This window comes from Lucilia cuprina, chromosome 4, assembly GCF_022045245.1.
Source record: "Lucilia cuprina isolate Lc7/37 chromosome 4, ASM2204524v1, whole genome shotgun sequence".
Classification (NCBI taxonomy): domain Eukaryota; kingdom Metazoa; phylum Arthropoda; class Insecta; order Diptera; family Calliphoridae; genus Lucilia; species Lucilia cuprina.
The window spans coordinates 22,904,944-22,928,831 of NC_060952.1; the positions used below are offsets into that span (position 1 = coordinate 22,904,944).

Here is a 23,888-nt window from a genome sequence, read left to right on the forward strand (position 1 = left end):
ATACAAATGATTTACATACAATAACAACAACTATAAACATTCAAATCTTTTAAGCCGGCCTATATACAAAGCTTAATCTTACTTAAAAATCCTCTCTTTTTCCAACAAAAGGGAGCATCATTTATAAGCTTTTGTTTTTCATAAAAGTGTGCGTCTCCTGTTTTCTTATTACTAGTGATAAGAACTGCAACTGATAACAAATTTTATTGTGTTTTTTCTTAGAAAAAATTTACGATTTTTGTATTGATTTTAAATATTGTTAATTTTTTTCAAATTTTAATGTTTACTTGGTGGAATTCCTTTGAATTCTGTTAAGAGATAAAAAATTTCAAAGAATAATGGATTTTTTCTTTAAAAACACAATTATTTGAAAATTTTATACGATTTTTTTGAACTTAACTTAATAAAATCCATTCAATAAAATAAAAAGAAATTGAATAAAAACAGTTTATTACTAGTTAAAATGTTAACAAAAAGTTCAATTAATTCCTGGTTTTAGTCCTTTGTAATTGTAACAAAATAAGTTTATTTTGTATTAATTTTTATAAATTGATTTACCTAAAAATTCAAATTAACATTAAAAGCAAATTTGTCGTGTGATAAAACACCCTTTTTTAATAATATGGCCAAAAATATTTAAGACTTATAAACTACGTTATGTGGTGCGTTACTTGATCTATAAGTCCAATGTTGACTTAAAAAACGCTTAACAAAGAATTGTGACAAAGTTGAGTTTGATTTAAAAAATAATGAATTTTGAGTGCATATTTATTATATTTTCAAAGAATATGTTAAATTATATGTGCATATTTTATGCGCATAAAACACCATTTTAGAGCATATTTTTGGTTGTCATAGTGATAATTCATATTTTCTTTTAATATATATTTTACTTTCAACTTTTTTGGACAAAAAATTGTAAAAATTAAAACGTATTGTGTTAATTTTTCATAAATATTGGATCAGAATTTTTTGAATATCGAATATCAGAATATCGAAATTTCAAATGAGTTTTCTGATTAAACAATATCTTTGTCATGTTCAAGAATAGTCGATTAATTAAACAACGATTCAGCAAATGTATACCGTTTTACATATAACGATTGTTTGGAAAGAAAAGTATTTGGAATATTATTTTTGTGGGAGTTATGATTTAATTTTTAATATTTTTCACTTAATATTTTACAAAATATTTTCACATGAAATACTTAATCTAAAATATAAAAAACTACATATTTAATAATCTGCTGCTGTGTTAGACAAATAATCCCTGCGTCCAATATTCGATGCCTGCTTGCTTTGAATAGCCTCCAATTTGGGACATTCCGTTATACGATGACCAAGACCACCACAATAACTGCAACCATGTGAGTCTCCCAAATCCAAATATTGTTCCGATTCCGGACATAGTTCCAATAAGAAATCCGGTACCTTTTGTTTTGCTTCAATCAACAAATGTTTTAGATCCAGCAATACCGATTGATCGGTTGTTTTATTAACAAATGTTGTTGCTAAACCTTTGGTATTGGAACGACCAGTACGACCAATACGATGTACATAATTTTCTATATCTTCAGGCATATCGTAATTTATAACATGTTGAACATTGGAAAAATCCAAACCTTTAGAGGCTACATCGGTGGCAACTAAAACATCTTTTTTACCTTCTCTATAGGCTTCAACGGCTCGTGAACGTTCTTCTTGATCTTTTCCACCATGTATAGCAACTGCTTCCACACCCTTGAGCAGTAAATATTCATGTATGCAATCGACATCCTGTTTCTTTTCAGCAAATATTAATACGGGTGGTGCTGTCTTTTGTAAACACTCCAATAAATACACAACTTTAGCTTCTTGTTTGACATACTCCACTTCTTGTGTCACATTCATCGAAGCAGCACCAGCACGACCCACATTGATTGTTACGGGTTTTACTAAAGCAGAGCGGGCAAAATTTTGAATTTTCTTAGGCATAGTAGCTGAGAAAAGCAATGTCTGTCTTTGTCCCTTAAAAAAGGAAAATATAGTACGTACATCTTCTTCAAAACCCATATCAATCATACGATCAGCTTCATCCATGCACAGATAACGACAAATATCTAGCGTAACGATTTTCTTCTCTAACATGTCCATTAAACGACCAGGTGTAGCAACCATAATGTGAACCCCTTTAGCTATAACATCTAAAGCTTCTGAAACAGGAACTCCTCCAATTGCTAGACACGAACGTATTTCCGGCATACCACATTGCATTAAATGACGACTGTAGTGCTGATATAAAGAAAATCCAAAGCAAATTGTTTTAAATGATGCAAGTATAAGAAATAAGTGAACACAAAAACATTTAGCAATTTCAGTTAATCAAAATTGAGTTGTCTGAAATAAGGCTTATCCATTATCTGACGACGTTATTTATGAAATAGGCTGAATACTTTAGGGATTTCAAAGCTTTGAATTTTGTTGTGTTATTTTCTTCAAGGATAATTTAGTGTTTTTAATTAAAAGTTTTGTTGAAATAGTTCAAATAACTTTTATCTTCCCCGAAATTATATGATCAATTCTTAATAAGTGTTTTATTTACAGTATTCCCAAATACATACATATCTAATACTTACGAAAAACTTTTTATCTTTACTTAGAAAGAACTGTAAAATCTAGCCTAACATTTACACGTTTATACAAAAACAAACAAGTTTTACACACGTATTTTACTTCTAAATAAAATAATTCAATAATTTAGTAATTATTTTTAAACCCAAAATAATGTTTTACTGAACCTATTACAAAAGTAATAGCAACTTCACTAGTTGAACTTCCTTTTTTAAGAATTTGTTGTATTTTTGTTTGCAGAAGATTCCTACCTTGTATTGTTATATTATGACCATTTCAATAAACTTAAAAACTATATTTCTTGTTCCTAAAATGTGATAAATATGTGATAAATTTTAACAAAATTAAAAAAATTTAGTATGTTTTTTCAATCGCTGATAGGTTGATATTTATATATCAGATTCTTATAAAAGCTGTTCCTCTAGAGTCTAGACATTGTAATGTGTATACGTGCTTATATAAAAAACTTACCATTACAATATCGTGTGTCTGCTTGGCCAACTCCCGAGAAGGACAAATAATCAAACCATATGGACCTTCATTTCTCACAAAGGGTAAACGATATTCCTGCTCCAGGGCAAACATTATAATGGGTAAAACAAAGACCAATGTCTTACCAGAACCGGTGAAAGCAATGCCAATTAAATCTCTGCCAGATAGTACCGTAGGTATTCCCTGAATTTGTATAGGTGTTGGACGCTTAATACCTTTGCTGGCTAAACCATTTAAAATACCCTTATGCAATTTCATTTCTTTAAAACTACGTATGGGCGGAGCCACATCATCTCCCTCCACCAATATACGCAAACGTTTACGTATAGCGTTCCGTTTATGTTCCGACATATCCATTATGTAGTGCGGCGGCTTCCAGCTAGTCTTAATAGGATCCTCATATTGTATACCTTTCGCCAATTCAGACACTGCCATAAGGGCTTTCTGCTGCTGAACACTTTCAAGAATCTTTTCTTCTTCCTTAAGTTGTTTTTCTACATCACTGATTTTTTTGGCCTCTGCTATTTTCTTCAACTCAGTGTGTTGATCTAGCAAACTAATGTTGTATTTACGTCCCCATAATTCGGGATCAGTGGCATTTTGTGAGTCTTCATCGTTTTCATTTTCGCTCGAAGATTTTGGTTGTGCCGCTTCTGATGTTAGCTGTACGATGCGTCCCATTTTCATAAGTTGCTGTTTTTTGCGTTCCTTGACCGGTACATAGGGCACGTATTTGTCATCATCTTCTGCTCCAGAAGATTTATCATCATCTTCACGGCGATAGCGTTTGATAGGAGGTGCTGAAGAGTTTGATTGTGACATTTTTTAATACAAAACTTGTATTACAAATACTTATTAAACGTTTTGTTTACTTGTTCCAGCTGCTTTGTTTAAATTATATATGTAGAGAAAATAATATTGCCATATTTATTAATGTAATAAGAAAAAATACATATGTATGTATGTTAATACATATGTATGTAAACAAAATCTTTTATTTTGGTTTTTGAAACTCAAACACCACCGATAAAATTAGAAAATATATTTTTCTTTTAATTTCATCCTTTCTCTGTAGAGAAATTTTTAAATATTATTAATTGCAAGTTCGAAGTTTATAAATTTTAAGTACAAATATAGATAGGTAAAAATTTTATAATTAGTCATAAATTAGGTATGGATAACAATGCTTCCAATTTTTGAAAGTGTATATATACAACCTGTGAAAGAAATGTTTACGCACTGTGCAGAAAATGTCAATATAGGTATAAACATAAAATTTATCGTTTGGTTTAGATTATTTTTATTAACGTGGCATCCCTTTATTACTTTTATTAACGTGGCATCCTTATATTATTTAAAATTGACATTTGTTCACTTTACATTTCTTTATCACACTTTTCTTTTTTCTTTGTACACTTTGCTGGCATAGTTTTGTGAAATTATCAGAAAAAAATAAAGTAATATTTTAATTAAATAAAATAAAACGTTGTTTATTGTTCTCCCAACAAAATGTCTATGTCAAAGACGACTAATACTTACAATCGGCAAAACTGGGAAGATGCTGAGTTTCCCATACTTTGCCAAACATGTTTGGGAGACAATCCCTACGTGCGTATGATAAAAGAGCGATTTGGTAAAGAATGTAAAATATGCACCAGACCATTTACGATCTTTCGTTGGTGTCCTGGTGCTAGAATGCGTTTCAAGAAGACTGAAATCTGTCAAACATGTGCGCGTTTGAAGAATGTGTGTCAAACCTGTTTGCTAGATTTGGAATATGGTCTACCCATACAAGTTAGGGATGCAGCTTTAAAAATTGCCGATAATCTGCCTCAAAGTGACGTTAACAAAGAATATTACATACAAAATGTTGATCGAGAATTGCAAGATGGAGATGGCACGGAAGCAGCAGGAGCAGTGGGAAAATCTTTAGCCGCTAGTGAAATGCTCTCTAAATTGGCACGTACCGCTCCCTATTATAAACGAAACAGGCCACACATCTGTTCTTTCTGGGTAAAGGGTGAATGTAAAAGAGGCGAAGAGTGCCCCTATCGACATGACAAACCTAACGAACCTGATGATCCTCTATGCGAACAAAATATTAAAGATCGTTACTACGGTCGCAACGATCCTGTGGCTGAAAAGATTATGAAAAGAGCTGCGTCATTACCTACTCTAGAGCCGCCCGAGGATCGCAATATTACTACCCTCTATGTTGGTAATTTGCCCGAGGAAATTACTGAACCTGAACTCAGAGATCATTTCTATCAATTTGGTGAAATTCGCTCTATAGCTTTAGTGCCACGGCAACAGTGTGCTTTTATACAATATACTAAACGTTCTGCCGCTGAATTAGCAGCAGAGAAAAGTTTTAATAAATTGGTGTTGCAAGGTAAAAAATCAACTATAAAATGGGCTCATTCCCAAGCCAAGCAGGGTGCTGCCAAAACTGACAGACGTTTTGATGTTAATGCCATTCCACCTGCAGCTACACAAAATCCAAATGATTTCTTTAATTTACAACAAGAACAAGTAACAGTTTTGCCTCCTGGAATGAAACTGCATCAAATACCACCGAGTCTTATACCCGCCTCATCGTATCAAATGTATTCACAAGCCTATGCAGCACCGTATTCTATGCCGGTGGCTTCTACTTCAGCTCAAGCAGCTGCAGCCGCTGCTAGTGGCAATTCTTTAGATTCTATACCACCGCCTCCAAGTGCCGGCCGTAGTGTTCAAATGCATTATCCTAGTCAGGATCCTAGTCGTTTGGGAGCAGTGAAAAAATAATTGGGTGTAATCAATGTTTAGATTACATTTCCAAACATTTTTCTTAAAACTTATACCTATGTACTAGTTAATAATATATTAAATTGATAAAATAAAGGTTTTGTATTACAATAGCATTCCTTAGAGATGCTTAGAACCATAACAATATAACAAATGTTTTATTCTAAAATCAATGTATTAATATGAATCTGAATCAAACAATAAAATTATTTCAAGATAACATTTCGTCAAATGCATGGAACTATTTTATTATTCATTTTTACACACTAGAATTTTTATATAAAAAATTTTTAATATTTTTTGTACAACTTTAAATTAACGCAGTGACAAAAAACTAAATGTACAGCAATTAAAACTAAAAATAAATGTATTAGTCAAACTATTTTATATGGCCAGCAAACATAGCCTACGGGAAATTTGTATGGTATACATATGAAGACTTATATTACATTATAGCGTTAGTACTGCAGTATAATCAGGAAATAATTGACTTTTTGACTGTGGAACTTGCACAAAATAACGATCCATAAAACGAGGATTTTTGTTAATTAGTATTTCTTGCAATATTTGAACATCGCTTATAGTTTTCTTATTAATTATTAGGCGACGTTGTTCATCTTGACCATGACTAGTTGATTTTAAATTGAATTTGTTGGCAATTCTGTAAAACAAATATATTTTAGTATACATTCATAAGTACAAAAATAATTACCTACTCATGAAGCATGGCTCTTTCGTCTTTGGTAAATGTGGGTTCAAATTGTAACTCACGTATATCATCTGATTCCACATAATTTTTTAACATTTGCATAAAATATTTGCGATCTAGCTTGCACGCATCATTGCCCAAACCAGCACGATTATTTTTAAGCAAATATCCAACAGGATCTTCACGTCCTTGTTTCTGAGAGCCTAGACCACCGCCTGACCAGCCCATCATTTTCATCATTTTGTAACCCTTGTTTGTGGCGTCGATTTTCTGTTCCTCTTGCTGAGTTTTTATTACACCACATACTACTTTATTATTGGTTTTCTCAATTTTAATGGTATCTCTTAAAGGATTTTGCTAAAAATAACGTAATTATTATAATTTTACAAAAAAATTAGAAATAATAACAAACTCACTTTAATTGTGTAACATTGCTGCTGTAATGTTGCTAATGCTTTGCGAAACGCCTCTGCCTTGGAGGCCTTTAAATTTTCTTCGCAAGCCGTGGCTACTATTTGTTCATTTAGGCGTATTTCAACCTGCTTCCGTCCATTTTCTACTACAACTTCTTTTTCTACATATTGTATATTGCCTCGTTGTGCCGATAGTCTTAAACAATTACGATCGCCATGTAAATATACCACAAATTTGCCATACTTTAACCCAGAAAATAGATCAAGTGTTGTTGATGAAGTTCTTTTAGTTAAGGGTTCATCACTACCCACTGCCTCATTTCCAAAACCTTTTCTCTTATTATTAGCTTGATATGAACTAGCAGTCTGTACATTATTTGTTTGCTGCGTCGATTTACGTCCTGGGGAAAATAAAAAATGAACAAAAACATCATTCAATAAGCCACCTGTCCTTAGAAACCATCCACTACTCACATATTTGTACTTAAAATTAAATGTTAAAAAAAGAAGTATATTGCATGATTAATTTCTTCTACCTTTAGCCCTGGCCTCAGCGGCATCAGAAGCTGTTACAAACGTTCTCTTCAAACGATTTGCTCTATCGGCCCTAAATTCTTTAGCTACATCTTTTGAGAGTTCAGCAACCATTTGCATGGTTTCGGAGGGATATTTGCAACCCATAAATTCCATATTTGTAAATACTTGAGCTAAACACACCAATTTATCTTCCGGAAATTTGTCTTTGTGCATTTCCATAAAACGCTTTCTCAACTGCCAATGTTCTTCACTTTCATATTCCCGGCGATACTTCTCCACATCCCAATCGGTAGAAAATTCTGTATCAGATTGTTTTTGTTTCTTCTGATTTTTTTGTTTATTTTGATTTTTAACTTTAGTTTTTGACATTATTAATAATATTTGGGAACGAAATTACAAATAATTTTTTTTATTAAAATTATCGCGTGGTGTGTAAAAAACGAAAATGCTAAAGTCATTCACTGTAGAATAATAGACCAAATATGAACAACAAAGCAAGGAATGAAAAATTAATACAAGGATGCCATATAACGAAAACATAATAAAATATAAGTATGTACATATATGTATATATAAATATATATATATATAGTTTTGTTTTTAACTTTTCAATTTTTAATATAAATTATGTATGCAATCAATATCTGTGTATATACGACAGTATATTTCTTACCAAAATTGTCAAAAAGCACCAATAAAAAATATGTATATGTATAATTATACTTAAAAACCGATTTCTTTAAACAAATTTACAAGGCAAGCGCTTTCCAAAAAGGAAAATATCATTGAACTCGGATGGGAAATAAAAAATTGCACGAGTTGTACAAAATTATATGTCAAAAATTGAATCTTATTATTTCGTTTATTTTTTTTAGCAAAAACTACATGTTCTTTCACTATTTGGTTTTTGTACAACAAAAAATTCACCACACCACCAACAACAGCTGTTATTATGTTTTGTAATTGTTTTTCATCAATCGTTTGTTTTATTCACGTTGATCGTCATTCTGCCACTTCTTAACTTTCTTACTTTCTATTTTTCTGCGATTTTGGTGATTGCGTTGTTGGAAGAAAACACCTAAAAATTTTCACCGAAAAAACCATAGAAAAAAGCAATTTAAATAGATTAATCATTGAGAGAAAACATTAATTTGTCTAAGAAACTTAAATAAAGGTAATTATAAATTTGATTTTGGAATTATTAGGGGTTATATAAAAAATTTGAAAAATTGTATTAAAAAATATAATGAAAATTCTTTAGTAAAAAGAAGAAGCACTACGACAGACATTCATAGTAGAAAAATCGAAACAAGAGCAATATACCTATCAGAAATAAAAAAATAATGGCCGATGTAGAAAATGTCTCAGGAGTGCCTGTTGCAGCAACAACAACAGCAGCGAGCACAGTCACGGTTACACCAACTGATATACCTACAACACAGGAAACATTTGGAAAGTCAATTAGTGCAGGAGGAGGTGGTACGGGAAGTGAGGTTACCGCTGAAGGAAACCAGACTCTGAATGAATTGGGGACATCTCCCACACAAGAGAAATCTAGCAATTCACATCCTCATGATTCAGAGTACGATACGGCCAGTGATTTGGAGGGTAATGAGGAGTACGATGATGATGACGATGATATGGATGATAGTTTAACGGAAGATGATGATGACGAAGAAGATAGTGAAGATGAGACGGAAACGGACGATGATGAAGAGGAGGATGACGAAGGCGTTGATATAGATTTGCAGGGTCAAGAAAAAATTGATGCTGAGGCTCAAAAGAAAGTTGATGAAGATCGCAGTAATCCCCAGTATATTCCCAAAAGAGGTACGTTTTATGAACACGATGACCGTACGGCTGAAGTTGAGGGCGAGGGAGTTGCTGGGGAAGGTCAAGAAGTTGGTGAAAGTCCAGTAATTATTACTGGTGGGACTGGCAGTGTATCTGGGTCGAAAACATCGACCACACCTACAATATCAACGGCTTCTAAAACCATGAAAAAATGGCAACCAGCTTCGGCTGTAGATCGTTGGTCACACGATCGTTTTGATCCTTCGGAGCAGGCTCCTAAGTCTAGAACTGAACTGGTAAATGCCTATGGCTACGATATTCGCACAGAAGATGCTCCACCTAAGGCTCGCAGAAGACGTCGTTACGGTCGTGGACCCAGTAAATACAATCGTAATTGGGAAGACGAAAGTGCCTACTTGAAGACAAATAATAAAGAGCGTAAACCACCAAAACCGTCAGATTTCCCAGCATTAAATGAAAATTCTAAACCAAGGCGCCCTAGGCGTACCAGAGAGGAAAAGGAAAATCGTATGGAAAGGAGAAAACGCGAAGGAAAAACCGGCGAGGGAAGAGCGGAAAGGTCTGAGAAAATGGGACCATCATCACGTAGCCATCATAACGATGACCACGATCATAGGGGAGAACCTGACCGAAGAGAAAGAGCTGACAGGAATAACGATGCCGGTTTTAAGCAACAAAACCGTCAAAAGTCATATAATAATCGCGGACAAGGACAGAATCAGGCTTCTGTAGGACGTCAAGCTGCCATGGAATTTAAACAGAAAAATAGACAAAACTATCAAAATTCTTCCACCGGATCCTCCAACATGAATTCCAGCAATTTATCCAGTCGCTTGGAGGCCCAAAGGCAACCCCAGCAGAATCAGCAACAGACTCAAAATTTGGTCAGAAAGTCTGCCAATGGAAGTGCTGGTACCAAGGATCACAATCAATCTATGGGACACCAAAACGTTCAGCAGTCTCAGCAATACGATGGGTATAATAACAATAAAAAGAAACATTTGGAACAAGGTTACCAACCTATGCAAGCAGCACAACATTCAAATATTGCTTCACAACAAATTCATCATCAACAACAACAGTCCCAACAGTCGCCCATGCCTAATCATGGCATGAACAGACAAAATCCTCAAATACAAAACAAGACACCACAACAACCAACATCAAATTTATCACAACGTTTGCAGCAGGTTCAAAATCGCAATGATCCCAGTCATGTAGGCAGTGTACAAATGCATGCTATGGCTACCCAAAATCAGCAGCAACATCAATTAATGCAGCAGCAGGCGGCAAATATAATAATGGCTGGAACACAACCAAATCAGCAACAACCACAAAACCAGAATATTAGTCAACAACCAATGGAGCAAAGGGGACCACCTAAGAGATATTCCAGTCTGAGACGTTCTCAGCATGATGCTCAGCATATAGCCGATCACCAACAGCAGCAACTGCAGCAACAAATGCATATGCAACAACAGCAGCAGCAAAATTCATCTATGATGATACCAGCTGATCAAGCCATGTTACAAGCGAATCTCATGCAAATGTATCACCAAGAAAACCTACAGGCTCAAATGCAAGCCTTACAAGTTACTCAACAACCTGCAGTAGCTAAACAACCAAACTATGCAGCTCAAGGACCTCAAGCTCAGCCCCAACAGCCGTACCCAGGCGCAACAGCTTCGCCGGCTGCTTACTATGTAGCAACTCCTGATGCTTACACGGCCGCAGCCACTGCAGCTGTTACAGCGCAAGCCACACAAGCAGCTGCTACATACGCCGCCCAACAAGCAAATCCCAATTATTTGGCTCAACAACAAACTGCTGCTGCAGCAGCTGCAGCAGCGGCGGCCAGTTTAGTTTATAATAATCCTAACAATGCTCCACAACAGTCAGTAGCTGCTGCTACAGCTTATGGCCCATCGGCCCCAGTGGGAGTGGTAACACAGCCCCAAGCTGGTGCTGCTACGACACCTGGCTACCAAAACTACAATACCGTAGGAGGAACTACTTACTTTGTACCACCCCCTACACAAACATCCTCACGTCCTGTCTCTCTACCCCAAAGAAGACCTACCAATGCTATTCCTATACTGCCACCTTCCGAAAAGAACAAGCAACAAAAATCACAAGACTCCAAAACCGATAATGATTCCAAATCGTCAACGAATCAACAGTCGAGCTCAAATCAACCTCCCATTGGTTCAGCTGAAAATATCGATCATATTATAGACAACATGTTTGTTCAGAGGCCAGCTTTCCAGCCACCACCGGCAACAACGACGACAACAACAACTACAAACAATACAACATCAAAAACTCCCGCATCAACTGCAGATGCCACAGCAGCTGAAAATTCGACTACCGCCAACATTACGTCGCAGGATAACAATGCGCTAGTAACAACAGAAAATATTAATAAATCTTCTAATGATACATCAAATGCTCCCACTGCTGCATCATCATCATCGTCCACAACTAATACTACAACAACTACTACCACCACCACTGAAAGCAGCAATAATAATCAAATATCAGCACAAGAATGAGAACAAAAGAAACGTTATTATTATAATACACAATATCAGCATCAACAACAACATCATCCACATTCTCATCATAACTTTCTAACCCAACAGCAACAACTACAACATAATAATCATCATAATAACAACAATAATAATAATATAAATTTATTAATTAACAAACGTAAATTTTACTGAAAAAACTCAAAAAAACCAAAAATGTTTTTGCAAAAACATTAAAAAAATTTAACAAAATCATTAAACTACTAATAATAATCCATCTCTCTCAACACAAACTAGATTTATTTTCAAGGAGTTTCAAAACTGAAATGATATTTTATAATAAATCTGAAGAAAAAAAATTTATATCAATTTGTCCAAATAATGTTAAAAATTATGAAAACTTTTGTTTTTAAATTTTGTATTTTAAAAATGACCTTTGGTCATGCACTAGATAAGTATAAATGTATTTGTGTATAATTTAATATCTACTAAATTCACTTAATCACTCATTTAAAAAATGACATGCAATCATTGCTGTTCTAATTCAGATTAGAATATTTTAATTACTCATCTTGCTACTAAGTTCTATGAGGAAGTTAGTTGTATATGTTTTAATTTATTTTATTTTTTTAAATTGAACAAATCTATAAGATTAAATATTTGGAGATTTTTGTTTTAACTTTAAAAACATCCAATATTCATTTGATTTTTTTTTAAATAAAGACTTCTATACTTTATTTCGTATCTATTTTTTAAATATCATTTCATAAAAAGATTTTTTGAAAATAATTCCTGTGTCTAAAACAAAAGTCTGCTGCTTTTCAATTGTAAATTTGTATCCTTTTTTGAAAAAAAAAAAAAAAATTATGTGAACTTTCCTTTTTTAGTTAAACATTTTTGTTATTTTTTTATTTTTTATATTTAATTGAACTAACAAGTCTTTTTATTATTATTTTATATATATCGACTACCATTTAAAACTAATTGTATCTTTAAAAATATCATTTCTATGCTTTTTCATATTTTAATTTATAGTTTTTTCTTTGTTTAATATTCATTTAAATTTTCTATACATAATTTAAAATGTATGTACTTTTTTATTAATAACATTGTGCTATCACTTAGAAAACAGATAAAGAAAAATATAATTGTTAGCACGATTTTGAAGAAAAAATTAAAAAGAAAAAAATTAAGAAAAAATATTAGGCATTACGTTTTTATGTATAAAAATGAAGTAACCTTTCTATATATACTGTATTTTGAAGCAAAAAACATGAAGTTATTAACATAAATCAAAATGAATTTTGAATTAAATAATATTGAAATTTAATTATAAATGAATGTTTTAAATAATTGAAAATTAAATAAAATGAACGATTTTAAAAACGGTCTATATGTGCGTGTTTCTTTTTCTTTTTGACTATAAACTAAAAATGAGTAATTTCTTATTTAAAATTAAAACTATATTTGTTGGTTTTTTCCAAACCAAATTTTTCTATAAATCAATTGTATATAGGGGCATTTCAAAAATTTTCGAACAGGTTGGAACTTGTTGCATTTCGATTCAAAGCTCCGTCACTTAAGTAACAAATTATTAAAAACGTAGTTACGGTCGTAATGCAGAACATACACAATCGAAAACCATTGAAATAAATTAAATTAGCTTCATTTTCTTACGATTCTGTTTTTTGTTGGAATATAATATATACCATTATTGAAAAATATTTAATGTTGTGTTGTAAAGGAGGCAACACAACATTTGGTGAACCATAACTGGGACGTAATTCAATACCCGGAGCTATTTTCTCATTAAAAATGTGGCTACTGCAAGGAAAATCCCCTAATTTTTCAAAACGATTTGCTTTACATAATTTTTAAATAAATACATACAAAAATATATTTTATTTGTTAAAAATTATAAAAATATACAAAATGTCCATATATCTATATAACGCATATATTTAAATGGTTTTTCATACATATGTATTTGAAGTTAAATACACATTCAATAAAACTAAATATTTCTTGTATACATATATCAAAAATTATCTTAAATTATAAAATTTATTGGTATTTTTTAAAATTCAAAAAACATTTAAAATATGTTTTAAAATTATTGCACGACACCAATTATTAACTTAATCTACTTACAAATAATAATAATAATTAATATTTTTAATTAATATGCTTAACTTTAAACACTGAATTATAGTTTTGATTGTGACACTTCTTCTTGTAATGATTTCATTTTACGGAATGTGTTTATAAAATGTTGATTAAATTTGTGGGCACTAGTTTTTTGGCTGTCACGAAAGACAGAAGTTTGTATAAAAATGCTAAATAAAAAAATATTATTAACATAAAACACAAATTAACAAACAAAAATTCTACTTACTGTTCTCCCGTTATGGTATAAAAGACGCCATAGCCATCCAACACCATAGGTGCAACGAAGCCCACATTTACTGAATAACCCAAAGTACTGGTAGATAAGACAAAATTACCACCACCGCCTGATTTTAAATACAGTGGATCTGAATAAAAATCTGGTATATCAACTTTATTTTCGTAAGCTATACACCATAAACCGAACAAATGACGGTCAATTCCATGACCTTTGCGGGCTTCATTCATCATATGGTTATGATGATTTACCGCTTTGCGAAAAGCTTTAACAATTTCTTCATTTGACGAGTTGATATTACGCGCGATTTGTATAAAATTGTATACTTCATTAGTGCAAGATCTTAGGGTTTCAGTACGTCCATTGTAATAGTGACGCATCAACGCAGTTTCATAAGTGGAAGCAATTCTAAAATCAACAAATATGTTATTGCAAAAATAATGAAAATTTATATTTATGAAACTTACTCTTCATGCATTTCTGTGTATGCTAATTGCATAATGACTTGTACAAAAGAATCTGGATGTAATTTACATGTCTTAATGTATTCTTTGCCATAATCTTCAAACAATTCATGAGTTATTAAAACATCATGACCCTAAAATAGTAAGGAAATACATTACATACATCATAAATGTCGTTAATACTGCAGTTTATATTTAACATACTCTTTCGTCACAAGCCTGTTTAACGCGTTCGATTTCCGATCTCAATTTATCATTTAATACAAATTTTATTTCTCTTATTGGTACCAATGGCATTAAACTGCTTTCATCCCAATTGGGTTCGGGTTCTTCAATTAAACTTAGTTGTATAAACAAAATGTAGCTAACACTAACAGTGCCATCATAACAGGAGTGCTAAATCAAAATAAAATTGTTTCTTTAGTTAGGTATATTTAAATTCAAATATGTATTAACAAATTACCTCTCCCACACACGCAAATTTGCCATTTTTGTAGCTGATTAAGGTACTGCTGCGATCACCCCACTTTGAATGATAATCACCATATACGGCTGCCTGTGAAATTTCGGCATAGTCCCGTGGCTCATTTTCATCGAGCACTAACACTACACAGGAACTTTCTATCAATTTCAATGTGTCTTTATTATTTGGTGATAGCTCTAATAATCGTGTGCGATTCTGTAAAGGAAATACAAACATGTTAATTAAACTGAACTGAGGTTTTGCATTTTATTGATTAAAATTTGAAAAATATGTTTTATTTCTATTTATTTAATAATTGACCGATAATAGTGTCATATTTTGTATGAAACTGTATTTATTAGTTATGACTATCTTACGCCAAATAAAAGTATGTTTGTTATAAAAGCAATTAGAGATATAAATGAAATTATTTAATTCAATTATGTTGTGACGTGATCAGAATTAATCAATTTCCTTACCTCTGCCCAACTAGTACGATCATCATGTGTTAAAACTGGCACACAATCACCCATTGGTTCGTAATCTAAAATACTACGTATACGTTGAAGTACTACTAAAATTTCTAAAGGGGTAATCAAGGTACCATCGCTGGGATGTAAGCAATCAAACATGAAAATACGACCTTTACCCGAAACCAAGCAGTGAGAGGGTGTTTTACCATCTTTAACTAAAAATATATAAATAAGATAATGTTTTACAATATAATATTTATAAATTATTTCTCTATTTACCAGTCTTGAAATGCGATTCAATGTGATCAATTTCTATTCCCGGAATACGACTGGTGGAATAGAAACGTTTATACAAAGCAGAGGAATACTTAATTTTACCACCATTTGAAGATAATGGTTTAATGGTGGCCTTATGCAGTAAGTCCCAAAATTCAATAGTGTGATAAGCAAAACGAGCTAAATTCTTTTAATAAAGAGAAATCAAATTTAATTTATAGAAGTTTTCAAAATTATATAGGTATAATAAATAATACTCTACCTTCAACGCCATTTCTGGAGTTTCAGATAGACCAATAACTTCCAATTTGACGGGCATAGCCATTACAATATAGGGATTTAGTGGTAATCTTAGCATGTGATAAGCATAGGCATCCCACCATTCACCTAGCCAATTTTTTAATTTGCTTGCCCGTTCTTTTAGTTTACTATGTAATTCAGACCCAATGCCATTTTCAAAATCCTCTATAGCTTTACGTGTAACAGCTAATTCTTCTACTGTTCCAAAAGGTTTAACACTTTCGTAATATCTTTGCATGGTATCGTGTAGATCTGGCAAGGGAAGCGGTGGTAATTCTTCATCAAAATCGTAAGTATTTTGTTGACTTTCGTCCATAAAGTAAATAGACGCCCGATCCATAATGGGTTATAAATTGAAAAATGGCACTGAAAAATAAAAAGTTAAAATATCGGTCATTGCGTTTGTAGTGCTCACAATGGACGTATGTCATAGATAGGAATAGATTAGAGAACAATAATATTGTTATATTTGTACTTTGTTTGGTCTATATTTATTAATCAGAAACCTCTGTGTTTAATTAATTATAATTAAATATATACATATGAATGTATGTATGTACGTATTATAAATACATACATTATTCCTTGATAAGAACCGTCTGGTCTAGTATCATTAAATGCATAGGTAAATTAGCAAAAATAAAATAGTTTAGTTTTTGTTTATTTTTTGTATACATAAATAATTATCAAATTATTAGTTAATAATTTTATCACTTTAATCATCAAAATTTATTAGACAAGTACCTATGTATATTGTCGAATGTGTATGCAGCAAAAAACGTATTTAAAATTAGATCATATAAAGTTATTAATTTTATAGTAACCGCTAAAAAGACAAGGGATTATATAGATTTTATCATTCAGCGTGTAATTCTTTAAAATATGTATTTTTTTAACATTTCTATTGGATCTTGGATAGTTTAACTAAACGTAATTATTTTACTGTTGAAATTGGAAAGATCACAACTATCTAAAAACTATAGTACACTCTAAAATCAATCACCTTGCTTACAATTCTATTAGGTACGATTTTCTATTTTAAAATAGGGGCAGATAAATCATATTTTTTCCATTGTTTTTTTTTTTTTATTTGAATAAACAATTTAAAATTATAAATTAAATGGTATAATTTTTTAAGAAATCAAAACGAACTCTGGGGGAACAGTTATTTTCTTCGTTATTAGTAAAGTTCGTAATAAGACGGGAGAAGTTTTTGTAAATCAAAAAAAAAATAAAGTGTAATTTTTGCAATAAAAAATAGCATACAAAAAATAAAAAAAACAATTATTGAATATATTTTGCAACAAATTAAAGATTTTTTCAAACAAAACTGATGCATCAAAGGCACATGAATACCAACATTACTGACGATCAAAGTTCACTATTATTTCCTACCTCTTATGTGATTTTATTTTACTTTTTTATTAAAAGAATATATTTGTGATGCACATATGAATGTAAGTAAGATTTTTTATTTACTTCAATCAATTGATAAATATCTAAAAATCTAGCTGTTTAATTTTTTTAACATTAAAAAAGCCAAATACTTTAAAAACTGACCTTTGAACACTTAAATATATTGCAAAATATACTGAAAATCTTACGCTGGTTTGTCTGGCTTTTGTCAGACAACAAAAAAAAAAAAAACACAACCGAACCTTTTCAAAATATAAACAAGACTGAATCAACTTACAGCCGGTAAAAGCCTACAACTTGAACAAAGTGATATCAACAAAATAATGAAAGAATGGGAAAGAATATATAAAAATGTGAAGTAAAGTAAGTAATTTTAAAATGTAAGGATTTGCATACTAAACAATACATGTAAAACAACAAAAACCATTAAAATACATTTGTATGTATATATGTATGACATACACAAAATAATACAAAATAGTAAACAAATAAATTTTAATTAGACTAGATTATTTTTTGGCAATTTTACTTGTGTATTAACCTGATAAAACAACTTTAAAATAAACTCAATGAATGCAATTTAATTTTTTGATGTTATTGTTTTAATGGACTTTGTACTAACATACAAACACACGTATGAACATACATACATAATTAACATTTTATGTTTTTCTTTTGTTTACGTTGACATTGTTAGTGTAAAATTTGCAAAAATTATTTTCTTTAAATTTTAAATAGTTTTTTTTTACCAGAAGCGTATTGAAGATATTCCTCAGAATACTTATAATAATGAATGTAATTTATACTTTAATTAAAATAATGTTATAATTGAATAAGTAAAACTACAGGTATGGGAAATTTAACATAATAAAGAAAATATTTTTTACTTGAAATGCAATTATAAAAATTTGTTATGTGTGTGAAAAGTAATATTTTATAAGATTTTTTTACTTTCGTCGTAACTATTCTACGAATCAAAATTAAAAATAAATACAACTTTTTTACTTAATAAAAAATATAGAAGAATAGAATCGCATTCTTTTCGTCTCGTGGAATAAAATATGTTATAACCTAAACACCTTTTCACTATTAAAAATTGTTACGTCCCTGTCTTACGCCGGTAGTTGTTAACTTGGCAGCACTGTTTAATAATTCACAAAATTTGTAAGCAGCTGTGTACCCATAGTTAATCATACTAGTACTGTAAACAAAATTTTCTTATATCATAAAAAAAACTGGAAAATTAAAACAAAATTCTAATACATATACATATATATAATTGTATAAATTTAAAATATAACATTTTTAAATCGTAAATAATAAAATAAAAATTTAAAATAGTTTTAAATTTGAAAAAATGTATATAATAAGCATTCCTACTACTTTAAGCAACTGTGGGAATTTACACTTTATTTTCACAATCCAATGCTTGTGCGAATTCTTTGTATTTTAATATAATAATATTCTAAAAGAAGACTTTTAATATTTTTTCAATTAAATAAATTTATTTTTTGTTATATTAAACGGGGGTTATGTTACCCTCGACTGGTTTATTTAAAAGTTATGTATGTCCTTATTACGATGGGACGGCCGCTACTAGCACACGTAATGACATTGAAACGGGGGTCACTGCGGCAGCTACATGTCATCGACCCTACTGTCATTTCAGGCATGTCCGGAAAGGTATAGATGAACCAATGATATTTTCTATAATTTTCAATTGTAATAAATGATTATTTTTATTTGCAGAAGTTGTAGAAAAGCAAGTAATTGCACCAACAGCAGTAGTGCAACCAGCACCAGAATATAAGGCTACACCAAAACTTTTGGCATTGCCTCTGCCAGAATTATCTCTACCATCGGCGTTGAAAAAGAAAACAAAATTGGAATATCAACCGGAAAAGCCTGCAATTAACGCATCACCTTCAATAAAACGTAAATCACTTGATTCTGTGCCGGTGTATATTCCAGCACCGACTACGCAGCAACTTGATGAGAACAGTCAAGGAAGTGCTAATTTGGATCTAGATGATTGTAATGATGAGTTGAACGAACTGACGGGCATTATTGAAAATGATAATTCGGAGTTGGCAAAATTTTCCGACAATGATGAATCGTTGGACTGTAATAGCAAGGAAATAAAAAAAGATGACTCCCTCAAAAATAAAGAAGAACAATTAAAGAAATCCAGCAGCGGCAGTGAAAGTTCAGACAAAGATAAACACAAACGGAGGGATTCATCAACATCATCTCATTCTAGTAGCAGACACAAACACCACAAATCGTCCTCTAGGTCAAAAGAAACGGCGGACTCGTCGAAAACCAAAAAGGAAGATGAAAAACATAAGGAGAGAGATTCAAAACAACGCGATAAAGATCATAAATCATCCTCTTCAAAACATAAATCCTCATCATCGTCATCTTCATCCCGTAAATCGTCAACAAAGGATAAAGATAATAAGGAATCAAAATCAAGGGCATCCTCTTCAACTTCTTCTGATAAAAAATACAACTCTTCATCTAACTCATCCTCGAAAGCTTTATCATCTTCAAAGGCGTCCTCTTCATCTTCTTCAAGTAAACATTCTAGTAGCAATAAGAAATCTTCAAAAGAATCATCATCTTCAAATCTTATGACTGAAAGTTCTGATTTAATAATGGAAGATACTTCCGCAATATTTGCTACTACAGAAGAGGATATTATGAAAGAATGTGAAATGATTTATGATCAATTGGAACAAGAATTTGCATCACTTCATCAGACTAATGCAGCTAATGAAAATTCAAAAGTAGAAGCAGAAAAAGAATCATTGAAACGTAAAGCTTTGGATGAAGAAGATGCTTTAAATGCTCCTAGCAAAAAACGGGTAGCATATGAAAATGCTGATAAAAATAAAACTCATATGCCAGTTATTGTACACAAACCAGATCATCGAAAGAATGCTATGCAGGTAATCCTTTTTAATTTAATTTTTTTTTCAAATTGAAAGAAGTATAATTTTTTTGCTATATTTTTTAGGCTATTTTTGACCGCCAAGACGCTATAAAACGCAAGCATGAAGAGGAGGCTGCTGCAGCAGCAGCTGCATTAAGGGAGGCTGAGGAAAAAGTTCGTGAGGCAAATGAAGCCTTACGCAAAGTAAAAGAAAAAACGCTAACACCACTTGTACCAAAATCCTATTTAACGCCACCATCAAAACCCATAGGTTGGAACGGAAACAATACATCATTTAATTGTAACAAATTAAGATTTTTATTTACAGGCCGCTCAATGATAGCCCCAGTGGCAAACATTATTGCGCTTGAACGGGCCAAGAAGAAGGTAGAAGAATTAAGAGCAGAAAAAAGACCTGCATTTACACCAGCACAAACCAGTAAGGCTGGATCAAGAGTAGCTCACAAAATCACAGAAAAAGCTACAGCAACTGAAGCAACTAAACAACCTAAACCACCAGTGCTGGAAGCAAATTCAACCAAAATTTCATTCAACATACGTATGCAGTATTATGACATGATGGTTAAACATTGCCTCGCCATGTATCCAAATATAGCTGATGCTTGGGAAAGGGTAATTTAAAAAATGTGTTTTGCTTACTTTCTGTTACAATTTTAAATCGTTTCGTTATCTTCAGGCTCAGACAGAAGAATTGGCTGTTTTTAAAAAATGCAATACCCCAGTTATTTATAAAAGTAGTGCTATGTTAGCTATAAATAAATTAAGAAAAGAAGCAACAGGTAAGTTTCGTATAAACAATTTTTTAGTGCAAGAATGACTTGACAAAAAAAATTAATGAAATGATCGAATTCAACGTTCTACTTATATTATCGATTTCTTACATCATCAAAGTGCCTATTAGTGCTGGTCCTTGCACTAATAGGCACTTTTTGTTTAAAATTATTTTCGATTTTTGTTAAAATGTTTGTGTTTTAGATTCTGGCAATAAACCATCAAATGCTAATAAACTAATATCACATGAAGTGGTATTAGCGGGTAAATTAGCAAATAATACATCATGGAGTGTACAAAAGAAAATGTAAGTGATTAAAACCTATTTAAATAAAATGTTCAAGGTTTTATGTAATTTTCTACTCTAGTAATTGCAAGTTAGGAACAAATTCTCAAAACGCTTAGTAAAAAAGTGAATAAAGTTGTAAATTCTTTACTTCAGTTAATTCCACCTTTCGAATTTTATATAAGCTTGTCAATAAAAAGATTTTTTACTTATGTAAATTTCACAAATTTGAAATTTTCTTTAAAACGTCTTGTTTATAGACCTAAACATCTTTTTTCCATTTTTACCAGTATTTTTATTTTTATTATTGTATTTTTTATTTATAGCAAAAATGATGCCTCAGCAGGTGGTGAACCATTTGATAAATTGCCAAGCGATAAAGCATACGAAATGGTTTATGATTTGCGTTTAACAGGAGAGCAATTAGTAGCAAATGGTTATCCCAGGTCAGGCATGAAACCAGGCACAGCCAAAATACAATGTACGAAACCAATGCGTAGGCCAAATGATACCGAACGCTATTGCAGTCGTTGTGGTAAGGTTTTCAATCTACAAATGTACGATGAAGTGTGTGTAGATGAGTGTAATTATCATCCCAAGGGTACTGGTTATAGAAGAGGTTTGTTAAAAAAGCAACGATTATTATATATGTTATAAAATTGATATTTTTATTTTTCTTCTAGGGTTTGCTGACAATCATCATCGTTGCTGTCAACAACCAGCTGGTACACCCGGTTGCAGTTATGCCAATTATCATGTCACTGATTTTGTTGATATGGATAATCTTACCGGTTATGTGACCACTATTGATAAGGGCGAATTGCCAGATGGGACAGAGTATGTACCAACAAAAAAGGATATTTATGCTTTAGATTGTGAAATGTGTTATACCACCCATGGTATTGAATTGACACGTGTCACTGTTGTTGATATTAATTCACGAACGGTCTATGATGCTTTAGTTAAGCCAGATAACAAAATTATTGATTATAATACTGTGTAAGTATACATAATTATTATATGTATACAAAGATTGTCGTTTAAATATGTTGTTTTTTTATGATGCGTTTTTTCAGTTACTCTGGCATTACCGAACAAATGCTGTCGAAAGAAACTCGTACGTTACGTGATGTTCAAGCAATATTAATGTCCATGTTTCACTCTAAAACTATATTGGTTGGTCATAGTTTGGAAAGTGATTTGAAAGCATTAAAATTAATACATGATGTAGTAGTTGATACCTCTGTACTGTTTCCACATAAAATGGGTCCACCAAAAAAACGGGCGCTTAAAACTTTATGCATAGAAAACTTAAAAAGAATTATACAAGAAAATGGTAAAAGTTTTTAACATACAATAAGTTTGAAACAAATCTAATATATTTACTTTCTTTACAAATTTTTAGAAGCCGGTCATGACAGTGCCGAAGACGCTGAAGTCTGCATACAATTAGTAAAATTTTACTTACGCAACAAAATAAGTTGAGATCTTTTCTCAATTATGTATTTTGTTGTTGTATAATTCACAACTTATTAAAGTTACCAAATCCATTAAATCAAAACTTAATCAATGCAACGCATTGCCTTTCATATTTTTGCGAACAAACTTAAAACAAATTACCTTAATATTAATTAACAAACTATTTAGAAATGTGCATACATAACTATTTAATTTTTATTTGAATTTTTTTTAGTTAATTACAATTTTTCTTTTGTATTTTTAGTTAAAACTCCATTTACAATTGACATTTATTTTTTACATTAGTTTTTAGTTGTCTTCGTAATTTATACGAATGTCAAAAAGAGATCTTTAAAATTAATTAGATAAACCATAAATGAATAAATAAATAAACATTAAAAAATGTTTAAAATTATATAATGCATTATTTTATATTTATTATTCCATTTTTCTAGTTAAAACTAAAAAATGTTCAGCACTTTTATTTTATTTTCAATAAACGTCATATTTCGGGTAATGTTATAAACTTAACTCATTCGTTCGTACAAAACCGGTTTTATAATACTATCAAAAGTATACTTTGATATTATCCATATTCCTGAGTTTTTTGTAAAATTTGATTTTTGAAATATTACTTAATAATATAAAAAGTAAATGTACTGAGTTATGAATATTCTTCGATTTTTCGCACCTTTTATTGCAATTTGATGTCAATTTTTTAAAT

At 31.3% G+C, this 23,888-nt stretch overlaps 6 protein-coding genes across 8 annotated transcripts; 3 read left to right on the forward strand and 3 right to left on the reverse strand.

Annotated features, from left to right (window-relative positions):
- Window positions 1–573: 573 nt before the first annotated feature.
- On the reverse strand, window positions 574–3,996 carry LOC111675787 (ATP-dependent RNA helicase abstrakt). Its single transcript, XM_023436628.2, has 2 exons — window positions 3,082–3,996; window positions 574–2,271 (listed from the first exon to the last, which is right to left on the reverse strand). Exons 1-2 carry the CDS (start codon window positions 3,922–3,924, stop codon window positions 1,237–1,239), a joined length of 1,878 nt encoding a protein of 625 aa, XP_023292396.2. The 5' UTR covers window positions 3,925–3,996; the 3' UTR covers window positions 574–1,236.
- Window positions 3,997–4,477: 481 nt separating this feature from the next.
- LOC111675761 (pre-mRNA-splicing factor RBM22) lies at window positions 4,478–6,000 on the forward strand. Its single transcript, XM_023436592.2, has one exon. It carries the CDS (start codon window positions 4,612–4,614, stop codon window positions 5,890–5,892), a length of 1,281 nt encoding a protein of 426 aa, XP_023292360.2. The 5' UTR covers window positions 4,478–4,611; the 3' UTR covers window positions 5,893–6,000.
- A 98-nt stretch (window positions 6,001–6,098) lies between these two features.
- Window positions 6,099–8,019, reverse strand: LOC111675760 (NF-kappa-B-repressing factor). The gene is made up of 4 exons (XM_023436591.2): window positions 7,551–8,019; window positions 7,018–7,415; window positions 6,609–6,958; window positions 6,099–6,553 (listed from the first exon to the last, which is right to left on the reverse strand). Exons 1-4 carry the CDS (start codon window positions 7,918–7,920, stop codon window positions 6,343–6,345), a joined length of 1,329 nt encoding a protein of 442 aa, XP_023292359.2. The 5' UTR covers window positions 7,921–8,019; the 3' UTR covers window positions 6,099–6,342.
- Window positions 8,020–8,548: 529 nt separating this feature from the next.
- On the forward strand, window positions 8,549–12,860 carry LOC111675827 (bromodomain-containing protein DDB_G0280777). The gene is made up of 2 exons (XM_023436668.2): window positions 8,549–8,725; window positions 8,813–12,860. The coding sequence occupies exon 2, from the start codon at window positions 8,895–8,897 to the stop codon at window positions 11,916–11,918; it is 3,024 nt and encodes a 1,007-aa protein (XP_023292436.2). The 5' UTR covers window positions 8,549–8,725; window positions 8,813–8,894; the 3' UTR covers window positions 11,919–12,860.
- Window positions 12,861–13,912: 1,052 nt separating this feature from the next.
- On the reverse strand, window positions 13,913–18,571 carry LOC111675773 (peroxisomal carnitine O-octanoyltransferase). 3 transcript variants are annotated; one of them, XM_023436605.2, is made up of 9 exons: window positions 18,443–18,571; window positions 16,240–16,643; window positions 15,981–16,164; window positions 15,708–15,916; window positions 15,229–15,444; window positions 14,970–15,161; window positions 14,769–14,899; window positions 14,293–14,709; window positions 13,913–14,233 (listed from the first exon to the last, which is right to left on the reverse strand). In XM_023436605.2, the coding sequence occupies exons 2-9, from the start codon at window positions 16,615–16,617 to the stop codon at window positions 14,104–14,106; spliced, it is 1,857 nt and encodes a 618-aa protein (XP_023292373.2). In that variant the 5' UTR covers window positions 16,618–16,643; window positions 18,443–18,571; the 3' UTR covers window positions 13,913–14,103. The 3 variants fall into 3 exon arrangements, with proteins under 3 accessions (XP_023292373.2, XP_023292372.2, XP_023292375.2); XM_023436604.2 differs by lacking the exon at window positions 18,443–18,571 and adding an exon at window positions 17,838–17,967; XM_023436607.2 differs by lacking the exon at window positions 18,443–18,571 and adding an exon at window positions 17,882–17,899.
- Window positions 18,572–18,992: 421 nt separating this feature from the next.
- On the forward strand, window positions 18,993–23,581 carry LOC111675769 (RNA exonuclease 1 homolog). Its single transcript, XM_023436600.2, has 10 exons — window positions 18,993–19,376; window positions 19,443–20,644; window positions 20,713–20,899; window positions 20,957–21,261; window positions 21,326–21,428; window positions 21,625–21,727; window positions 22,033–22,325; window positions 22,390–22,705; window positions 22,783–23,042; window positions 23,112–23,581. Exons 1-10 carry the CDS (start codon window positions 19,226–19,228, stop codon window positions 23,189–23,191), a joined length of 3,000 nt encoding a protein of 999 aa, XP_023292368.2. The 5' UTR covers window positions 18,993–19,225; the 3' UTR covers window positions 23,192–23,581.
- Window positions 23,582–23,888: the final 307 nt, after the last annotated feature.

Bases quoted from the DNA above. Each gene is read 5' to 3' on its own strand.
- LOC111675787 (XM_023436628.2), bottom strand. From the start codon at position 3,924: ATGTCACAATCAAACTCTTCAGCACCTCCTATCAAACGCTATCGCCGT. The intron at 2,272-3,081 runs GTAAGTTTTTTA...TCTTTATATCAG, and splicing joins AGACACACGATATTGTAATG to CACTACAGTCGTCATTTAAT.
- LOC111675761 (XM_023436592.2), top strand. From the start codon at position 4,612: ATGTCTATGTCAAAGACGACTAATACTTACAATCGGCAAAACTGGGAA.
- LOC111675760 (XM_023436591.2), bottom strand. From the start codon at position 7,920: ATGTCAAAAACTAAAGTTAAAAATCAAAATAAACAAAAAAATCAGAAG. The intron at 7,416-7,550 runs GTAGAAGAAATT...TATTTTCCCCAG, and splicing joins CGCTGAGGCCAGGGCTAAAG to GACGTAAATCGACGCAGCAA. The intron at 6,959-7,017 runs GTGAGTTTGTTA...CGTTATTTTTAG, and splicing joins AGCAATGTTACACAATTAAA to CAAAATCCTTTAAGAGATAC.
- LOC111675827 (XM_023436668.2), top strand. From the start codon at position 8,895: ATGGCCGATGTAGAAAATGTCTCAGGAGTGCCTGTTGCAGCAACAACA.
- LOC111675773 (XM_023436605.2), bottom strand. From the start codon at position 16,617: ATGGATCGGGCGTCTATTTACTTTATGGACGAAAGTCAACAAAATACT. The intron at 15,445-15,707 runs GTAAGGAAATTG...TTTCCTTTACAG, and splicing joins ATCGTACTAGTTGGGCAGAG to AATCGCACACGATTATTAGA. The intron at 15,162-15,228 runs GTAATTTGTTAA...ATTTTGATTTAG, and splicing joins AATTTGCGTGTGTGGGAGAG to CACTCCTGTTATGATGGCAC.
- LOC111675769 (XM_023436600.2), top strand. From the start codon at position 19,226: ATGTTACCCTCGACTGGTTTATTTAAAAGTTATGTATGTCCTTATTAC. The intron at 20,645-20,712 runs GTAATCCTTTTT...TATATTTTTTAG, and splicing joins ATCGAAAGAATGCTATGCAG to GCTATTTTTGACCGCCAAGA. The intron at 22,326-22,389 runs GTTTGTTAAAAA...TTTTTCTTCTAG, and splicing joins GGGTACTGGTTATAGAAGAG to GGTTTGCTGACAATCATCAT.